General features: G+C 43.0%; 1 protein-coding gene across 1 annotated transcript in view; it reads left to right on the forward strand.

The window, feature by feature from the left end:
* The first annotated feature begins 1687 nt into the window (after positions 1–1687).
* Positions 1688–19672, forward strand: part of LOC124715789 (matrix metalloproteinase-2-like) — a 912762-nt gene continuing 894777 nt past the window's right edge. Inside the window, exon 1 of the mRNA XM_047243123.1 lies at positions 1688–1876. Within this exon, the coding sequence (XP_047099079.1) occupies positions 1754–1876 (123 nt within the window). The 5' untranslated portion in view covers positions 1688–1753. The remainder of the gene's footprint in view (positions 1877–19672) is intronic.

Raw genomic sequence — 19672 nt, forward strand, 5'->3', positions numbered from 1 at the left:
TCTGCACAAACACTGTAGTCTGTTGTATCTGCTACAGATTGCAGTTTATTCTGGATTACGCAGTGGAAAATCCTCGGAGCTCTAGGTTTTGTGATGAGACGTGGTCATCCGATACTATACGGCCTACACATTATTTCATCATCCTTCAACCACTTCCCGTAGGTGCTCACGACTGTTGTACGCCAACAGTCGACCAGCTTCACCATTTCAGAGATTCTCGTTTCCAGCCGCAGGGCCATAAAACCGCTTACATCGGTGGATTTCGGCATTTTGAGCTCATATCTTCGGCATAATCTACATCTGCATCCATACTCCGCAAGGCACCTGACGCTGTGTGGCGGAGGGTACTTTGAGTACCTCTATCGGATCTCCCTTCTATTCCAGTCTCGTATTGTTCGTGGGAAGAAAGATTGTCGGTATGCCTCTATGTGGGCTCTAATCTCTCTGATTTTATCCTCATGGTCTCTTGGCGAGATATACGTAGGAGGGGGCAATATACTGCTTGACTCCTCGGTGAAGGTATGTTCTCGAAACTTTAACAAAAGCCCGTACCGAGCTACTGAGCGTCTGTCCTGCAGAGTCTTCCACTGGAGTTTATCTATCATCTCCGTAACGCTTTCGCTATTACTAAATGATCCTGTAACGAAGCGCGCTGCTCTCCGTTGGATCTTCTCTATCTCTTCTATCAACCCTATCTGGTACGGATCCCACACTCTTGAGAAGTATTCAAGCAGTGGGCGAACAAGTGTACTGTAACCTACTTCCTTTGTTTTCGGATTACATTTCCTTAGGATTGTTCCGATGAATCTCAGTCTGGCATCCGCTTTACTGACGATCAACTTTATATGATCATTCCATTTTAAATCACTCCTACTGCCTACTCCCAGATAATTTATGGAATTAACAGCTTCCAGTTGCTGACCTGCTATATTGTAGCTAAATGATAAAGCATCTTTCTTTCTATGTATTCGCAGCACATTACACTTGTCTACATTGAGAATCAATTGCCATTCCCCACACCATGAGTCAATTCGTTCCTGCATTTCAGTACAATTTTCCATTGTTACAACCTCTCGATGTACCACAGCATCATCCGCAAAAAGCCTCAGTGAACTTCCGATGTTATCCACAAGGTCATTTATGTACATTGTGAATAGCAACGGTCCTACGACGCTCCCCTGCGGAACATCTGAAATCACTCTTACTTCGGAAGACTTCTCTACATTGAGAATGACATGCTGCTTTCTGTTATCTAGGAACTCTTCAATCCAATCACACAATTGATCTGATAGTCCATATGCTCTTACTTTGTTCATTTAACGACTGTGGGGAAATAGCTGCCCATTCGCGTCTCTTGCGTTTACACTGTTTCCTTACTGCGTCACGTGCCCACAACACCACCAGGAGGCATTCCACCTCGCTGTGGGCATTGGTCATAATGTTTTGGCACATCAGTGTAATCTGTCTTGTCGATGCAGCACGGAATGGAACTGTGAATGCTTTCGGAGCTTTTAAGCTCGAGTGCGGAACGAGTGACGCAGCCGCCGGTACCAGCGGCGTCGATCGGAGGCGGACGCCGCCAGGGGCGCGATTGTCGCCAGTGGCAGGAGGCGGGACGAGGCAGGCTCCCTGTGCGTGCGGTCAGTTGGCTGCCACCTTCCGCCGGAGGTGGACGCGGCGCGTGTGTGCACTGTGGTGGGTGCTGTGCAGTGCCGTGGTGTGCAGGTGTGCGGAGTGACAGTCAGTGCGCTCCATGAGGGCAGCTGTGGTCGTGCGTGCGCTGGTCGGGGCGCTGGCCGCCGCGACGTTGCGCGCGGCCGTGGGCAAGCCTGCAGGGGGCGGTCAGGCGGAGCACTTGTACATCGACGGCGGCACGGTGAGTACTCACTCCCCAGGACGACACTCGTCAGTTTCCAGACTATCAGCCATCTACTAGAGTTGTAAAACTACTGCAGGCTACCGTAATTAACCGTAAGTTTCCTAGCAGCTTTGGTCAGTTAAGATCGAACCCGCGTTACCTGTACGTTTGGTGTGTTGCATTCGTATAAGGTGTTACCTCATATCGATCGCTTTTTTTATTACGTATGCAATGAACTGTCTCGAAACTACGTGAGGATATACGCTACTGGCCATCAAAATTGCTACACCACGAAGATGACGTGCTACAGACGCGAAATTTAACCGACAAGAAGAAGATGCTGTGATATGCAAATGATTAGCTTTTCAGAGCATTCACACAAGGTTGGCGCCAGTGGCGACTCCTACAACGCCCTGATATGAGGAAAGTTTCCAACCGATTTCTCATACACAAATAGCAGTCGACCGGCGTTGCCTGGTGAAACGTTGTTGTGATGCCTCGTGTAAGGAGGAGAAATGCGTACCATCACGTTTCCGACTTTGATAAAGGTCGGATTGTAGCCTATCGCAATTGCGGTTTATCGCATCGCGACATTGCTGCTCGCGTTGGTCGAGATCCAATGACTGTTAGCAGAATATGGAATCGGTAGGTTCAGGAGAGTAATACGGAACGCCGTGCTGGATCCCAATGGCTTCGTATCACTAGCAGTCGAGATGACAGGCATCTTATCCACTTGGCTGTAACGAATCGTACAGCCACGTCTCGATCCGTGAGTCAACAGATGGAGAAGTTTGCAAGACGACAACCACCTGCACGAACAGTTCGACGACGTTTGCAGCAGCATGGACTATCAGCTCGGAGACCGTGGCTGCGGTTACCCTTGACGCAGCATCACAGACAGGAGCGCCTGCGATGGTGTACTCAACGGCGAACCTGGGTGCACAAACGGCAAAACGTCATTTTTTCAGATGAATCCAGGTTCTGTTTACAGCATCATGATGGTCACATCCGTGTTTGGTGACATCGCGGTGAACGCACATTGGAAGCGTGTATTCGTCATCGCCATACTGGCGTATCACCCGGCCTGATGGTATGGGGTGCCATTGGTTACACGTCTCGGTCATCTCTTGTTCGCATTGACTGCACTTTGAACAGTGGACGTTACATTTCAGATGTGTTACGACCCGTGGCTCTACCCTTCATTCGACCACTGTCAAACCCTACATTTCAGCAGGACAATGCACGACCGCATGTTGCAGGTCCTGTACGGGCCTTTCTGGATACAGAAAATGTTCTACTGCTGCCCTGGCCAACACATTCTCCAGATCGCTCATTAATTGAAAACGTCTGGTCAATGGTGACCGAGCAACTGGCTCGTCACAATACGCCAGTCACTACTCTTGATGAACTGTGCTGTCGTATTGAAGCTATATCGGTAGCTGTACCTGTACACGCCATCCAAGCTCTGTTTGACTCAATGCCCAGGCGTATGAAGGCCGTTATTACGGCCAGAGGTGGTTGTTCTGGGTACTGATTTCTCAGGATCTATGCCCCCAAATTGCGTGAAAATGTTATCACATGTCAGTTCTAGTATAATATATTTGTCCAATGAATACCCGTTTATCATCTGCATTTCTTATTGGTGTAGCAATTTTAATGGCCATTAGTGTATAAAGGTCTGAGTAACCTACGAAATATTTTTGGTCTACATTGTTATGCTCCTGTCTGTTGCTTAAGAATGAACAGTATTTACAGTAAAACTAAAATTGCCAGTATTTAATTCAGATTTCAATTGAAAATGTTTGATTTGCCGTGTGAGAGGTAAGTTGCAGCAAAAATTAACAAAAATACAGATTTATCTTATAGCACTAGAAAACACATTTTACTCAAAAAAATGGCAAAATAAAAAAAACTACAAAACATACAGTATCAAACATTACTTCAGTACTTCCTCGAACTTATACAGGGTGTTACATACTTGAAGAGATTGTAGAGGGGACTTAGTATATTATGTTTTATGTACGAACCCATGTCTGGAAACACATGAAATGAATTCGCAGTTGCTAATAAGGACTACCATCATCTGTGGAATGTAATGACGACAACGAAAATTTGTGCCGGTCCAGGACTCGAACCCGGATTTCCCACTCATCGCGAGCGGTCGCCTTACCATTTGGCGTAGACGCGTTATTGACGACACACGGAAGTTTGGTTCCGGCCGTGAGTCGTGCACGGATAGCCAAATGGAAGCCGGCACGGCAGCTCAGCGTGTTCGGTCAGAGAGCTGGTTGGCCTCTGTAAGAAAAAACGGAGTGGAAGGATCAACAAGCGAACTTGAACGGATGTCATGTGACGTCCGCAACGACCAAACATAACGATAAAAAAAAAAAAAAGGTAAGGCGACCGATCGCGATGAGCGGGAAATCCGGGTTCGGGACCCGGTCTGGCACAAATTTTCACTGTCGGCATTCCATTCTACAGCTGATGGTAGTTTTTATTCGCAACTGAAAATTAATTTCACGTGTTTCGTAACCGCTGCTGTCGCCACAGTGGCTGCATGTCCAAAGGAACATTGCATCGTCATTAGAATAACACAGGCACTGCAATGTTGTACATTTCTGGAAATGTCATCCAGCGACGCCACAGAACGTCAAAGTTATCGGCGCCGGCGCCTCTAAAGATATATGTGTCAGGGTGATTCTGTGATTCCGTTACAAACTTTCTAGGATGATGGAGAAAGATAAATGTATCAATTTGAGTTAAGGGTCGTTGCACCGGAAACCAACTTGTCAGTAGCTAGAAGAGAAAACCGTTCTGATATCTCTGATAGTGGAATACATGTACTCGTACTGTTGTTGCTAAGACTGTAGTGTAAGCAACTTTCGAAGATGGTAGGGTGGACAAAAACAAGAAAAATTCTACTGAACATGCCCTATGAGCACTTGCTCAATAGAGTAGCGAAGATTAATAAATGCTCATAAGTCTAAAGGTATGCATTTTAGAGCCCCTGTTTACTGGACATTTTTTCTTTGGTTTGGTCCATACTACCACCTCTGGAAGCTCCTTGCCCTACAGCCTTAGCTACAACAGAACCAGTACATGTATTCTACTGTCGAAGGAATCAGAACGATTTTCGCTTATGCCCATCGATTCGTTCGTTTCCGGTACAGAGACTCTGCACTCAAATTGATACATTTATCCTCTCCATCATCCTAGAAAGCTTGTAACATCATTACAGAATCACCCTGCATGTACATACATTCATAGGGGCCGGCGCCAATTCGTTTGATGCTCTGTAGCGTCGGTGGATGGCGTTTCCGGACATAGGTTTCTGTGTAAAACTTGATCTAGTAAGTCCCCTCTACAACCTCTGGAAGTGTGTAACATAAATCGTGGAACATCCAGTGTAAAACATGTTTCTGTTATTCATAAACAACGTTCAGATATACCGATAACAACGGGAAAGTGCTGACTTTGGTCATCGCGAAGAACATTCTGTTCTTCATAAAGCAAAAACAATTTTATATACCTTATGTTTATGCATGTGAAGTGTACATACGTGAAAAGTAATTGCTTTGGTTCCATAAAAGCGCAAAAGTTACGCGATCAACTATATTAATTTTAAAATAATTCATGTTCTGTAAGGGGATAAATTACGCAGTTCTAATTATGTGAAAAATAGCCGACTAAACAAACAAAAGTACAAAGAGAAGTCGTTCGCCCCTCATATTCACTGACGTTTCCTTTCCTACCAGTTTTAAAAATCGTACCGGTAATTCTACCGTTTACTACACGATTTATGTAGTGTACCAAAACTACCGAACCGTAGTTTTGGTTGAGCACAGCTCTACCACCTGCTCACTGCACTTTGTCTCACTATCTCGTTTACCATCATGTTTTTCCATTCTAAGCGAAAACGAGCGACTGCACACCAGAATTACGCTATCGTATTCTTCCATTCCGTGTGAGACGATGTGACAGCGCAAATTTCTATAAACAAGAATTACACAAACTTTACTGTCCGCGGTCGTTCAGAAATGTGGTTTCACTGGCTACAGTAGCCAGAAACAAAACAAAAAATCTAGTGTCCTCCGTCACAATTTATTCCATTGATTTTTCTGTTAAAAGTTTTTCCAACCAGCTAATACGAATTAATTAAATTAATGTGCAGATACGGCCACAGGTGACCCGCCCGAATAGCTGCTTTTTTTCGGAGCTGCATTTCTTCACCTAAGGCCTGTCATTTGGTTCGTAGTGCTCCACGCACTCCCCTCACGGCCCCCACCGCGCTACAGGACTCCATTACGCAGCTGTGGCGGCGGAAACCGTTGCCCATGCTACACCACTTGGAGATGGGGCTTTGTGGCTTTCTTTTGGCTGCTCTTTTATTGTTTACATTCCTTTACATCCAGCATACGTAATTTTTGACAAGAAAATACATGTAACTGGTAACAGGAAATTAAAAATCTGTGTTCAGCTTTAAGAAGAAAGAAGAAATAAGAAAGTGGAGAAATAGTTTTCTGGAAACCAACTCCACCCGGGGAACGGGACCTGGTAATGTACTGCAATTCCGGCATCCCTTAGCGGTGCTACCCTTGATAGTATTACTCACATGAGCATCACGACTTGATATAACCGCACGCTACTTCCGGGATTCAGGGAGGCGCTCCCGCCCCTGAGAGAATTAATGACGGGGGCTGGCCGGCCTAGATGAGATTTTTACGTGGTTCCCCATATCAGACTAGGTGAATACCCGACTGGTATCTAAGTCCCACCGGACTTATATGATTTCAAACATTTCGAAAACGTCCGCGAACTTTCACGAGGGGTAACACTAATGGGGTGCGCAAATTCCATCCAGGGATAAGGAGGGCGAGTGAGGAAGGAAGAGGTGGCTACAGGAAGGGCATCCAGCCTCTCTCTGCCCCTAACGTTGCAAAATCCGCAATAACATGCCAACAGCTGAAGATGCGGGATAAGACCAGGAAAAAGAAGATAAACGGCCATAGACTGCGAATTGCTTGATTTATTACTAACTTCACCCCAGACTCTGGCGTTCTTACATCAGTGGGTGAAAAATCATAACGTATTCATAAAAGCCAAGTGTGTGTACGTAAAGACGCACTTCCCTCCATGACCACCAACTGCTACCCACTCGCTGTTGAGATGATTGATAACCCTTGGTCTCCTGCTGTTAATAGGGGAAATGATCGCAGTGGGTGGAAGTGCGTGAGTGTGGGTGGCAAAAATCGTTTTCTCGCATACTGTGCTTATGGGTAGTTTCTCAAAGTCGTTTTTTATCAAGTTCCAAAATTTACTCTCGTAGAAAATTCTAAAATATTCAAAAAATTTTAGAATGTTTAAGGCTAAATTGTTGCGAAATTTCTTCAATTTCGAATGTATCCGAGTGTTGTACAGTATGAAACACAGCAAAATCATCTGCACGTGGACAAATACGGAAAGAGTGTATGGTCGTCATATGGGACGAAAGCACAGTGGCCTACAGGGAGTCTTTGGAAGCACTGAATAGAACACTCCAGAACTTAGGAGATAATCTCAGTTTAATGGGAGGTGTGTTCTAATATTGTCAAACGCTGCCTGTCCTTCTGAAATTGACGCCAGCTAACAAGCTAAAAGCCTGATTTAGAAAGCTGTTCATAAAGCAGAACGTAAAAATAATCAAGTTAACAACAAATAGGAGAACACAAATCTCGGGAGACGAAAGTACCCTAGAATTTGTCGAAAAGCTTTCTCAAATAGAAGAAGGCTCCTATCCAACAGACGAAAATTCTGGTCAAATTGTACTGAAAAATGAGTTGTCTCACATCGCTGAGTAACTTGAACAATTCATAAAGGAAATAAACCCAGATATTATCGAATATTATACCACTTCAGAATGGTTGCACGAGCGAGTTATTCTAGCGACGAATAATGAATTGTTAGCACGTGAACAATACCGTTCAAGAGATGTTCCGGCGACAGAGAAAATTTACTTGTCGATCGATAGCACCCTGACGAAAATGAAATTGTAAATTTTCCTACTGAATATTTAAATTCGTTGGAAGTTCCAGGAATCTGTTACAGTGCCTCAAATTGAGGGTTTGCTCGGCAGTCATTTTACTGCGGAATCTGAATTCGCCGAAACTGTGTAATGGTCCAAGACTCTGCATGACACACCTACAGAATAACATCATCGAAGTCAGTATACTGACTGGCAAAGAAAACTGGCAGATGGCATTTACAACGAGAATACCTTTCATGTCAACTGTAATGTCCTTCAGTTTAAAGCTATTCAAGTTTCCAGTAAAGTTGGCTTGCTGCATGACCATCAACAACGCACAGGGGCAACCATTCCGATATTGTGGCGTTAAGTTAAGGGAATCGTGCCTTTCACACGGCCAGTTATACGTCGCGTACTCAAGACTCGGATTACCTCAAAATTTGTTTATTTGTAGTATGAACAATAAAACAGCAAATGTGGTGCATAAGCAAGTACTGTGAAGAAATGTAAATGTAAATATTTTTAAACAATAAAAATTAAGTTTCCTGTTAAATTAAGTGACTTTTGATTCTGACTTGTTTGATTTCAATAATAATAAAATTTAATCGCATCATCATTAATTAATTTTGAACAAATTATATACGTCTTACGTTTAATGGAATATACGTCTGTATATATCTGATAAAGAGAACGGTCCTAATGGTCCTTACGCCACCAAACGTGTCCTATATTCTGACATGGGCAGCACCGCGTATTGCAGCTAATGCGGTATACATAACAACAGCATCGGGTAAACTTAATCACTAAAACTAAACGTTCATCGTGAGAGCTCATATTCGTTGCCTTGATGGCAACACGTCACAACTTTTGTGCTCGATATAGCTTCAACGTTAACACAAAATGGTGTGAATTGGGTATGCAATTGTTAGTGCAAGCTCTTCGGGCAGGTCTATGAACCCTCTTACAACTGGGATTATATTACCACATATTTTTGGCAGAGTAACAGCAATACTGATATGTACAAAGATGGATGTTATTCATGTCACATGGGAAAATTTCTTCGTGGACAAAAAATAAATAAATAAATAAATGAAAATATGTAAGTACATTGTACAAGCTACCACAATTGTTTGAGTATACCGATACGGTTTTTACTTTCCCAGTGAGATGTAACTTTTCCCATTTGTGCTTAAAATCGTGTGATGAAAAATTGCCCCTCCATCACACTGAGCTTTGTGTAGACGATGGTGCTGAGCGGAGCTTTCAATCTTTACGGTGTTAACATGAAGACCATGAATATAAGCTACCATGTTAAAAGTTACGTTTTAATTATTAATTTTACTTGATTCTGTTGTCATTTATTGTAATTTACACTCACAGATCCGAAGATGCTTGGGGGTAATGAGCAAATGTAGAAATAAATCGAATCGATAAGATAAAAATTAAAGAATATGTGAATATGGTACTGTAGTTTGATACAGCAGGCCATGGGATCAGCCGGCCTTGGTGGCCGTGCGGTTCTAGGCGCTGCAGTCCGGAACCGCGAGACTGCTACGGTCGCAAGTTCGAATCCTGCCTCGGGCATGGTTGTGTGTGATGTCCTTAGGTTAGTTAGGTTTAAGTAGTTCTAAGTTCTAGGGGACTGATGACCTAAGATGTTAAGTCCCATAGTGCTCAGAGCCATTTTGAACCATGGGATCATACAAAACTTGTTCGTTTAAAAATAAACGATTACATATGCAGATTAAATCACTTCATATGCCCATTTTCGTTCTTTACGTAATTGCTTGCCATGCCGCAGTGGTAACACCGGTCCCTGTCAAATCACCCAAGTTAAGCGCTGTCGGGCCGGGCTAGCACTTGGATGGGTGACCAACCGGTTTGCCAAGCGCTGTTGGCAAGCGGAGTGCACTCCGCCCTTGTGAGGCAAACTGAGGAGCTACTTGACTGAGAAGTAGCGGCTCCGGTCTCGGATACTGGCATACGGTCGGGAAAGCAGTGTGCTGGCCACATGCTCCTCCGTATCCGCATCCGGTGACGCCTGTGGTCTGAGGATGACACGGCGGCCGGTCGGACCCCATTCGGTCCCCCAGGGCTTGTGAACGGAGTTTATGTTTTACGTAATTGCTTATCTTTCTGATGCGACGAAAGTGGTGATACTAGTGGGAGATTGGTGTTCAGTATACTTAGTAGTGTAAAGTGACTTACTATCCACGGCACTGCTCACAGGAAAAGTAATAGGCGATTTACATCGCAATCTGTGGTTCAATAGAACGAACGATTTGCGGAATCGTTGATCAAACCGCATACTTGTCATGCGGTCTACCGGATGTCCAAAACGTAAATGATGTTCTTTGGAGACGATAAATTGCAGATTACAGTACTATTTATTACCACTTTTCTTCCGACATGATACGCCTTCGATTTAAGTTCGGAAATGTGGTCGAATACATCGAAATTGGGGATAAGTAATTGCCCACAGGGCGTTGCGTCCTTCATGATGTCACTGTACTCGTATTGTTTAGTCTTTTGGGGCGCTAGTTTCCAGAAAAAGCACACACAGAAGGTCGTACCTCTGTAACTTAACCTCCTTCCGCCTTAAGGTCATAAGGTGAATTTCGTTATCTCGCCGCATTGCTGTAAGCCGACAGCACATTTACGGAGTGAGATATGATACTGACGTCACTTAGTTCTAGCGGCCAGACAAACCGAAGAGCTTACACGACGGCCACCGCCTCTGCGGCAAACACTGACGTGTTCTGAGGGACGGTTCATGGCCGTTATCTTTGGGAATCAGAACGAAAGAAGGAGAGACCTGTAATGGGTGACCATTTGTTTTCGACCCGGTCAGGTCAGTCTGTTGTCTGTTGTCGCAAAAATGGTGCCAGTATTTGACGTTTCCCGTTTAGGCAACATATGGATGTAGCAGAAAGCAAACTGGTGCGAGAAAGGTATCTCATAGTTCTGGTTAGACCAGTGAACTTGAGAAGAGTTCCTGTTAAGTTTGGATTACTATTTACCAGCGTGCTTTTTGTTCCAAGAATGAAACGACAATTTGCCAGAATAACCTTCTGCAAGGCTACTAATTTCTGAACAGGTGAGGGACCAAAGGGTTTATACTCTTCACAGTATATATTTATGAGCAAGTTACTGTCACCGAATTTGGAGAGGCACTTTCCCTTCTTCCAAGGGCGGAGCACTGGTGGAAGATGAAGACGTCGCTCGGATCAAAATTCCAAAACAGCGTATTGCATTTTGTCTAACTTTGAAGTTCTGCTTTGATGTCACTGTAGTAAAATATCTCGCTGTAAACTTGTTGAGGTCCCTTCAGAGATAGATACTGGGTAAGAACACTGACTTTATTGCGCACTCTACCAAACCGCACAGAGGACGCTTATCGCTTGCTCCAACCCCGGAAGAATGTCTGATGTAAACACATCGCGTCAGCCATGAGTCGAAGATTAGTCCCAGGAATCGTACAGTAAAGGTTGTTGATATCGTATCGACTTTCTACGGAGTCTACGTCATTCGCAGGGAAAGTTGTTGTACACGCTTGCGAGTAAACAACACTCCTTGTGATTTTAGGGAGTGTATTGCTAACTTTTTTTATGCATGTATCCTTAAAAGTTGTGACCTTTGAGCAGAGGCATATATCGTTTGCGTATTAAAAAAATATGCAGTTGACAGCAGATAAGTTTAGATAAATTGTTGGCGTACAATATGGGAGTGAAGACCGCTCATTGCAGGACGGCTGCGTGACCCATTTACCATGTCATTGCTCATCTGAATATATGCCCATTAAGTGTTGCAACCAATAGGCACCAGTGATGAAGGTATCAGAAATTCTAAGAGCGCGTGACTTCTTCGATTCTTCACTTTCCGCCAATGGAATTAATTCCTTATAGCATCTCGGTTGATACTATGTAGGGTCCACCTTTTATACTAATTTAAACATATTTTTCCTTTTTGTCGTTACTGCTGAAGAATTGTTTCCATTCGTTCTCATGAACACGTACAAAACTCGGTATCATTCGAGAGTAAGGATTTTATTTTTTGCTTAGTGCTTCACATTATGTCTTAGTATCGCTAAATGAGTCTTGATAGAAATACACCACTTGGATGGGCAGCTGAAACGTTCAAAAGCGTACAGGAGCTGTGTTCCAAGGCATAGTGTTTCGAACGACTCGGTACAGTGGTTAAGGTACTGGATCTTAATGCGTGAGGGGCGGTGTTCAAATATGTGTCGGGTCACTCTAGTTTACGTCTCCGTGGTTTCCGTAAACCACGTCAGGCACGTTTCCTAAACAGGCAGCCGTCGCTACCTTCCCCTGCCCTTCTCCGACAAACATCTGAAGACACCGCTGCCGACATAGAACTTTGAGCTTCCGGCCATATTTTCTATCCATATTCTTCTGTTATGTGAAATTGTGGTTGGGGCATTATCCTTCTCACTATGAAAATAAAAGTAAAAAATAAATGTAAAAAATGTTTTCGGCTTTAAGAGAAATCACATATGTAACTTAACTAAAGTGAAATAAATCAGTTCAAGGAAACAGTCATTCAACTCAGATGTTCGAAAACTAATCAGATTTACATTGTTCTTAACCGAATTGAATTGTTACGTTTCAACATGTGTTAACACAAATACTGTGAAGTTACCTGCGTCGATGCCTGTAGCGTTCAGAATATTTTAATGAAATTTTTGAACACTAATTCGGTGACGTTCGCGCTAAAGAGTAACTACTCGGAAAAACCATTAATTTCGGAGTCGATACATGAATGGTTACTTCCAGACTTTAAATTATTTCGTCAGGGTGGAAGTCATCCAAAATTTATTTTGTTTTTTGAAAGAAAGTTCATTATGAAAAAATCACAAAACTGTACGCAGTTAATGTCAATAAGTATTTTCGTCGAGCAATTACAGCAGAAACGACAAAAACTACAATATTGCCTTCACATAACATTCCACGTCTTGTCCACACTACAACAGCTAGATTATTAACGTAAACAGAGTCAATACTCGCTATTCAAAGGTCTTGGTGGACACATCGGTACCAGCCGACGCCGTGTCATCCTCCAGCAATGGAATCATTGGTTGCGATATGGAGGGCGTGGGGTCAGCTCAGCGGTTTTTGTCAGTTTTCGTAACCCGGAGCCGCTACCACTCTGTCACGTAGCTCCTCAGTTGGTATCACGAGGCTGAATACGTCCCATTCCAGCCCTCTCAACAAGCAAAAAAAGAATCTCTGGCAGTGCAGGGAATCAAACCCGGATCCTCCGCATGGCAGTCGGCCGCGGTGACCACTGAACTACGATGGCGTAAAGGCGATGACAAGTATAATTTCTAGGGACATTTTTTAAGCAAAAATAGTAGACGGGTATACGAGACTTTATAGCTGCAAATTTGTTTACCAATACACTGTTGACCATTAAAATTGCACCACCACTTGACGGTATGCAATAAGCGTCTAATTCGTATGAGCTGTACTACGTCCTAGCGAACGACACGAAGTAGATTGGGATATATTATTTATATTCTGCATAACTTTATCGCCAAGTGCAGTGCAATGGTTTCGTTCACAACTGACGGCTCGCCAGCAATGCGTCATGTCCAGCGCCGTAACGTCACAGTAGAGGCAAGTAGTATCTAGCATCCCCCAGGCTTCGGTTTTGGGTCCTACACTCTTCTCATTGTACGTATATGACGTGTAATGAGCTTTGTCCTACTGCAGATACCATACGTACGCTGAGACATCCAGTTGTATCTAAGTGCCAAACGTATAAACCTGAAGACAGGTATCAGGAAACTCATACCCTTCCTGTGTACATTATCAAAATGTGTGTAGGATATAGGGTTCAAGATGCTAGACGTGTGACTAGAGCCTCCCGTCGGCTAGACAGTTCTTTCGATTTGACGCCACTTCGGCGACTTGCGCGTCGATGGGGATGAAATGATGATGATTAGGACAACACAACAACTATTCCATCAGCGGAGAAAATCTCCGACCCAGCCGGGAATCGAACCCGGGCCCCTTAGGATTGATATTTTGTCGCGCTGACCACTCAGCTACCGGGGACGGACAGAGTTCAATATCAACCCATGCAAAACCCAAGTGGTACTGGTTGGTCATTTTTAGGCCCATTAGCCCCAAATATCGGAAATGCCTACCATCTTTAACACCAGACGGAAATCTAAATGGGGCTGAGCACACAACTGCAAAGTGTGAGAAGGCAGCAGCAACTCTCCATGCCCTCCAAAAATATGATTCTGTTCCTTCTTCATCTGAAAAAGAAACTTGTACAAACACTTATAGTTCCTGTTATTGATTACAGGGATGTTGTCCTGTAAGGCCTTTCCCAGGAAAGTTCACGGCGCCTGGAACTAGTTATGAATGCCTGTATTCGTGATGTCTGTAATGTTCGACTCTTTTATCACATTTAACTATCATATTCACAGCTACCGTGGCTTCGTGCAGACAAGCACAGAGATTTTCATACCCTCTGTCTCCTCTACTGTCTTATCAGTGAGCTCTGTCCCCGATATCTCTCGTTAATCTTAAGGCTCTTGCCTGAACAACACGACAGAAAGAGTCTTTCCGATCAGAGCAAAACCCTTTCTGTCCCACTCCATAGTTCAGCCATGTCCGATGTCCTTCTCAGCAGCAGGATCCCGACTATGGAACAAACTCTCTCATTATATTAGAGAAATAAGTAACATCTCCAGCGTGCAGTTAATAACGTATCAACCAAAGCAATAATAATGATTACTATCGTCCCTGTATGCACTCCTTACCCTTGTACATCCCTCTTTCCAATCTGATCTTCCTCACTTCCACTAGGAAACCTTCTTTTCCTAGAGCTCGCTATATCAGGAAATTTTGTATACCTATAATTTTTTCGTATATCTGCCACTACCATTATTATTATTATTATTTCTTTACTTTCTCAGACGTTAAGTCTGGTTAAAAATGGAAAGTGACGCGGACCTTGATCAAGCGTCACTTCCTTTTAACTGTATGGTATGTGTTATATTGCATTTAGGAACTTTCGGGTAATTGAACATGTATCAATAATTACAGATTTCTGTAGTTGTATATATAAGTTTGGATGTAGCTGTATTGCATTGATGTACTGGTGGATATTGTGTGGTATGACTCCTGTAGTTGATAGTATAATTGGTATAATGTCAACTTTATCCTGATGCCACATGTCCTTGACTTCCCCAGCCAGTTGGATGTATTTTTCAATTTTTTCTCCTGTTTTCTTCTGTATATTTGTTGTATTGGGTATGGATATTTCGATTAGTTGTGTTAATTTCTTCTTTTTATTGGTGAGTATGATGTCAGGTTTGTTATGTGGTGTTGTTTTATCTGTTATAATGGTTCTGTTCCAGTATAATTTGAATTCATCATTCTCCAGTACACTTTGTGGTGCATACTTGTATGTGGGAACGTGTTGTTTTATAAGTTTATGTTGTAAGGCAAGCTGTTGATGTATTATTTTTGCTACGTTGTCATGTCTTCTGGGGTATTCTGTATTTGCTAGTATTGTACATCCGCTTGTGATGTGATCTACTGTTTCTATTTGTTGTTTGCAAAGTCTGCATTTATCTGTTGTGGTATTGGGATCTTTAATAATATGCTTGCTGTAATATCTGGTGTTTATTGTTTGATCCTGTATTGCAATCATGAATCCTTCCGTCTCACTGTATATATTGCCTTTTCTTAGCCATGTGTTGGATGCGTCTTGATCGATGTGTGGCTGTGTTAGATGATACGGGTGCTTGCCATGTAGTGTTTTCTTTTTCCAATTTATTTTCTTCGTGTCTGTTGATGTTATGTGATCTAAACGGTTGTAGAAGTGGTTATGAAGTTGCAGTGGTGTAGCCGAAGTATTTATACGAGTGATTGCTTTGTGTATTTTGCTAGTTTCTGCTCGTTCTATAAATAATTTTCTTAAATTGTCTACCTGTCCATAATGTAGGTTTTTTATGTCGATAAATCCCCTTCCTCCTTCCTTTCTGCTTAATGTGAATCTTTCCGTTGCTGAATGTATGTGATGTATTCTATATTTGTGGCATTGTGATCGTGTAAGTGTATTGAGTGCTTCTAGGTCTGTGTTACTCCATTTCACTACTCCAAATGAGTAGGTCAATATTGGTATAGCATAAGTATTTATAGCTTTTGTCTTGTTTCTTGCTGTCAATTCTGTTTTCAGTATTTTTGTTAGTCTTTGTCTATATTTTTCTTTTAGTTCTTCTTTAATATTTGTATTATCTATTTCTATTTTTTGTCTGTATCCTAGATATTTATAGGCATCTGTTTTTTCCATCGCTTCTATGCAGTCGCTGTGGTTATCCAGCATGTAATCTTATTATTATTATTATTATTACTATTAATGGCAGGAGCTGCAGTAGCACAAGAGTTTTGGAACATATACTGTATTCGAACATTATGAAGTACCTCGAAGAAAACGATTTATTGACACATAGTCATACGGTTTCAGAAAAATATCGTTCTTGTGAAACACAACAGGCACTTTATACTCATGAAGTAATAAGTGCTATCGACAAGGGATGTCTAATTGATTCCATATTTTTAGATTTCCAGAAAGCTTTTGACACCGTCCTCACAAGCGTCTTCTAATCAAACTGCGTGCCTACGGAGTATCGCCTCAGTTGTGCTACTGGATTCGTGATTTCCTGTCAGAAAGGTCACAGTTCGTAGTAACAGACGGAAAATCATCGAGTAAAACAGAAGTAATATCCGGCGTTCCCCAAGGAAGTGTTATAGGCCCTCTATTGTTCCTGATCTATATTAACGACATAGGAGACAATCTCAGTAGCCGTCATAGATTATTTGCAGATGATACACTCATTTACCGTCATGTAAAGTTATCAGATGATCAAAACGACTTGAAAAATGATTTAGATAAGATATTTGTATGTTGCGAAAAGTGGCAATTGACCCTGACTAAGGAAAAGCATGAGGTTATTCACATGAGTACTAAAAGAAAGAAACCGCGCGACCGCTACGGTCGCACGTTCGAATCCTGCCTCGGGCATGGGTGTGTGTGATACCCTTAGGTTAGTTAGGTTTAAGTAGTTCTAAGTCCTAGGGGACTGATAACCTCAGAAGTTAAGTCCCATAGTGCTCAGAGCCATTTGAACTAAAAGAAATCAGCTAAATTTCGATTACGCGATTAGTCACACAAATCTGAAGGCTGTAAATTCAACTCAGTACTTGGGGATTACAATTATAAATAACCTAAATTGGAACGATCACATAGATAATATTGTGCGTAGAGCAAACCAATGACTGCGATTCATTGGCAGAACAGGTACAACAGGTCTACTAAAGAGACTGCTTACACCACGTGGGAGTATTGCTGTGCGGTGTGGGAGCTTCATCGGGTGTGACTGACGTATGACATCGAAAAAGTACAAAGAAGGGCAGCTGGTTTTGTATTATCGCGAAATAGGGAAGATAGTGCCACAGACATGATACGTGAATTGAAGTGGCAATCATTAAAACAAGGCGTTTTTCGTTGCGATGGGATCTTATGAAATGGCAATCACCAGTTTTCTCTTCCGATTGCGAAAACATTCTGTTGTCACCCACCTACATAGGGAGAAATGATCATCACGATAAAATAAGAGAAATCAGGGCTCGCACAGAAAAATTTAAGTGGTCGTTTTTCCCGCGTGCCGTTCGAGAGTGGAACGGTAGAGAGACAGCTTGAAGGTGGTTCATTGAACCCTCTGCCAGGCACTTTATTGTGAATAGCAGAGTAATCATGTAGAAAGACAGACAGATAGATAGATAGATAGATAGATAGATGGATAGATAGATAGATAGATAGATAGATAGATAATGTCATCTAGTATTTTATTTCGTAGTCAGTATAATTACCTCACACGGCCACTTCAGACAGACAAAGCATTTTAATTCTAGTTGTCATATTAAAATTGTTATTTCTTAGGTAACAGATATTGATGTGTGAAATCCTGGGCCGATGTAAGAGAGGTTTAAACAAATAAATAAGTAAAACAAATTAAAGGAGAGATTACGCAGTGGATTTCTCATTCCGATTGTTTGCTATCCTTCCTGGTGTTCAGTTTTGATAGCCAGCGGTGTACGTAGAGTTCTTCGAGATCTCACGTCATTAATGTCACCACAAGCCAAGTACTGTCGCGTTCTGTGGCTAAACTTCTATCACAAAATGAATTCGGTTCTATACTCCAGGCTAAGATAACTTTGTCCTCTGTTCTCCTTTTACTAAAATGTCGGATACTGCGTAGTGTCTTGCCTGTCTAATATTGTTATTCTGAACTGCTTTTATCTTCCGATTCAATTAATTAAATGCCCATTTTCAACTCTAATTATTCGAAATCGGAAAACAGCGCAATGAAAATAAAATATACGCACTTCTAGTGTTTCGACACGTCGGTCAACTGCTTCTTATACAGGGGGAACATTAATAGAACCGACAAACTGCAGAGGCGCATTCCTGGCGGGAAATTGAGGAAAAAAGGTCCTATGAACATGTGTCCGGGAATGTATCGTTGCCACGGTAGATGGCACCGACGAATGCAAATTCCTCTTGCCACGTGCCGTGTGTTCCTTGTGTGATGCAGGCTGTGTGATTGACACAGCGTACTGTAAGCAGCAGAATGATCCAGTTTTCATGTCGGGCCGGCCGGTGTGGCCGAGCGGTTCTAGGCGCTTCAGTCTGGAACCGCGCTACCGCTACGGTCGCAGGTTCAAATCCTGCCTCGGGCATGGATGTGTGTGATGTCCTTAGGTTAGTTAGGTTTAAGTAGTTCTAAGTTCTAGGGGACTGATGACCTCAGATGTTAAGTCCCATAGTGCTCAGAGCCATTTGAACCATTTTTCATGTCGGGAACAAACCGAGATGGGAACGGTCGAGAGGCAGCACGCCTATACCAAAACAAGTACCCTCACAGACACCACCCACATCGCTCAATATTTCAAGCCCTTTTTGGGCATTTATTTGATCTTGGGTCCTTGCAGAAAAACGAACGTGGAACCAGGTGGCGGCCGGTGCGTGCACCAGATTTGGATGACCGGGTTCAGACGAAACCTAGTACGTGCTCTTGGCAAGTTGCCTGTGAACATGGTGCATGCCAAAGCACGATTATGTCTATCACTACTTCCCTATCACCTGCAACGAGTGCAAGCATTATCAGTAGCGGATTTCCCTCTGCGAGAAGGATTTTGTCGATAGACTTTGCTCCAGACAGTCACAATTACGGATTTCGATCATCAGTCTTCTTTACCGACGAAGCAGTTTTTAGCAGAACTGACATCATCCATCAGCATAATCATCATCTGTGGGCTAAAGACAATACTCTGGAAATGGTTGAGGTTCCCATCAACATCGGTTCAGCATCAATGTGTGGGCAGGGATTCTTGGCGACCAAATAACGGGTTATTTTTCCACAACACCACAACGTAGGAATGTACCTGGACTTCCTACGGAATACTCTGCTTGAGAATGTGCCTCTGGCACAATAGGTTATGCAGTTTCTGCATGACAGAGGACCTCGCCACTTCCGCATTACAGTTCGCCGACACCTCACCAACACCTGCGCCAGACGTTGGATAGGACGCGAAGGCCCTGCAGCATGGCCTGCTAGATACCGTACTTAAACTTCCTTGACTTTTATCTCTGGTGGCATCTGAAAAGCGTTGTCTGTGCTGAACAGATTCCTTATGTGCAGACCCTTCAATAGCGTGTTCACGACGCCTGTGACGCTATACGATAGTGGAAGGAACGTGTGACAGAATGCG

This window comes from Schistocerca piceifrons, chromosome 1, assembly GCF_021461385.2.
Source record: "Schistocerca piceifrons isolate TAMUIC-IGC-003096 chromosome 1, iqSchPice1.1, whole genome shotgun sequence".
NCBI classification, from domain to species: Eukaryota; Metazoa; Arthropoda; class Insecta; order Orthoptera; family Acrididae; genus Schistocerca; species Schistocerca piceifrons.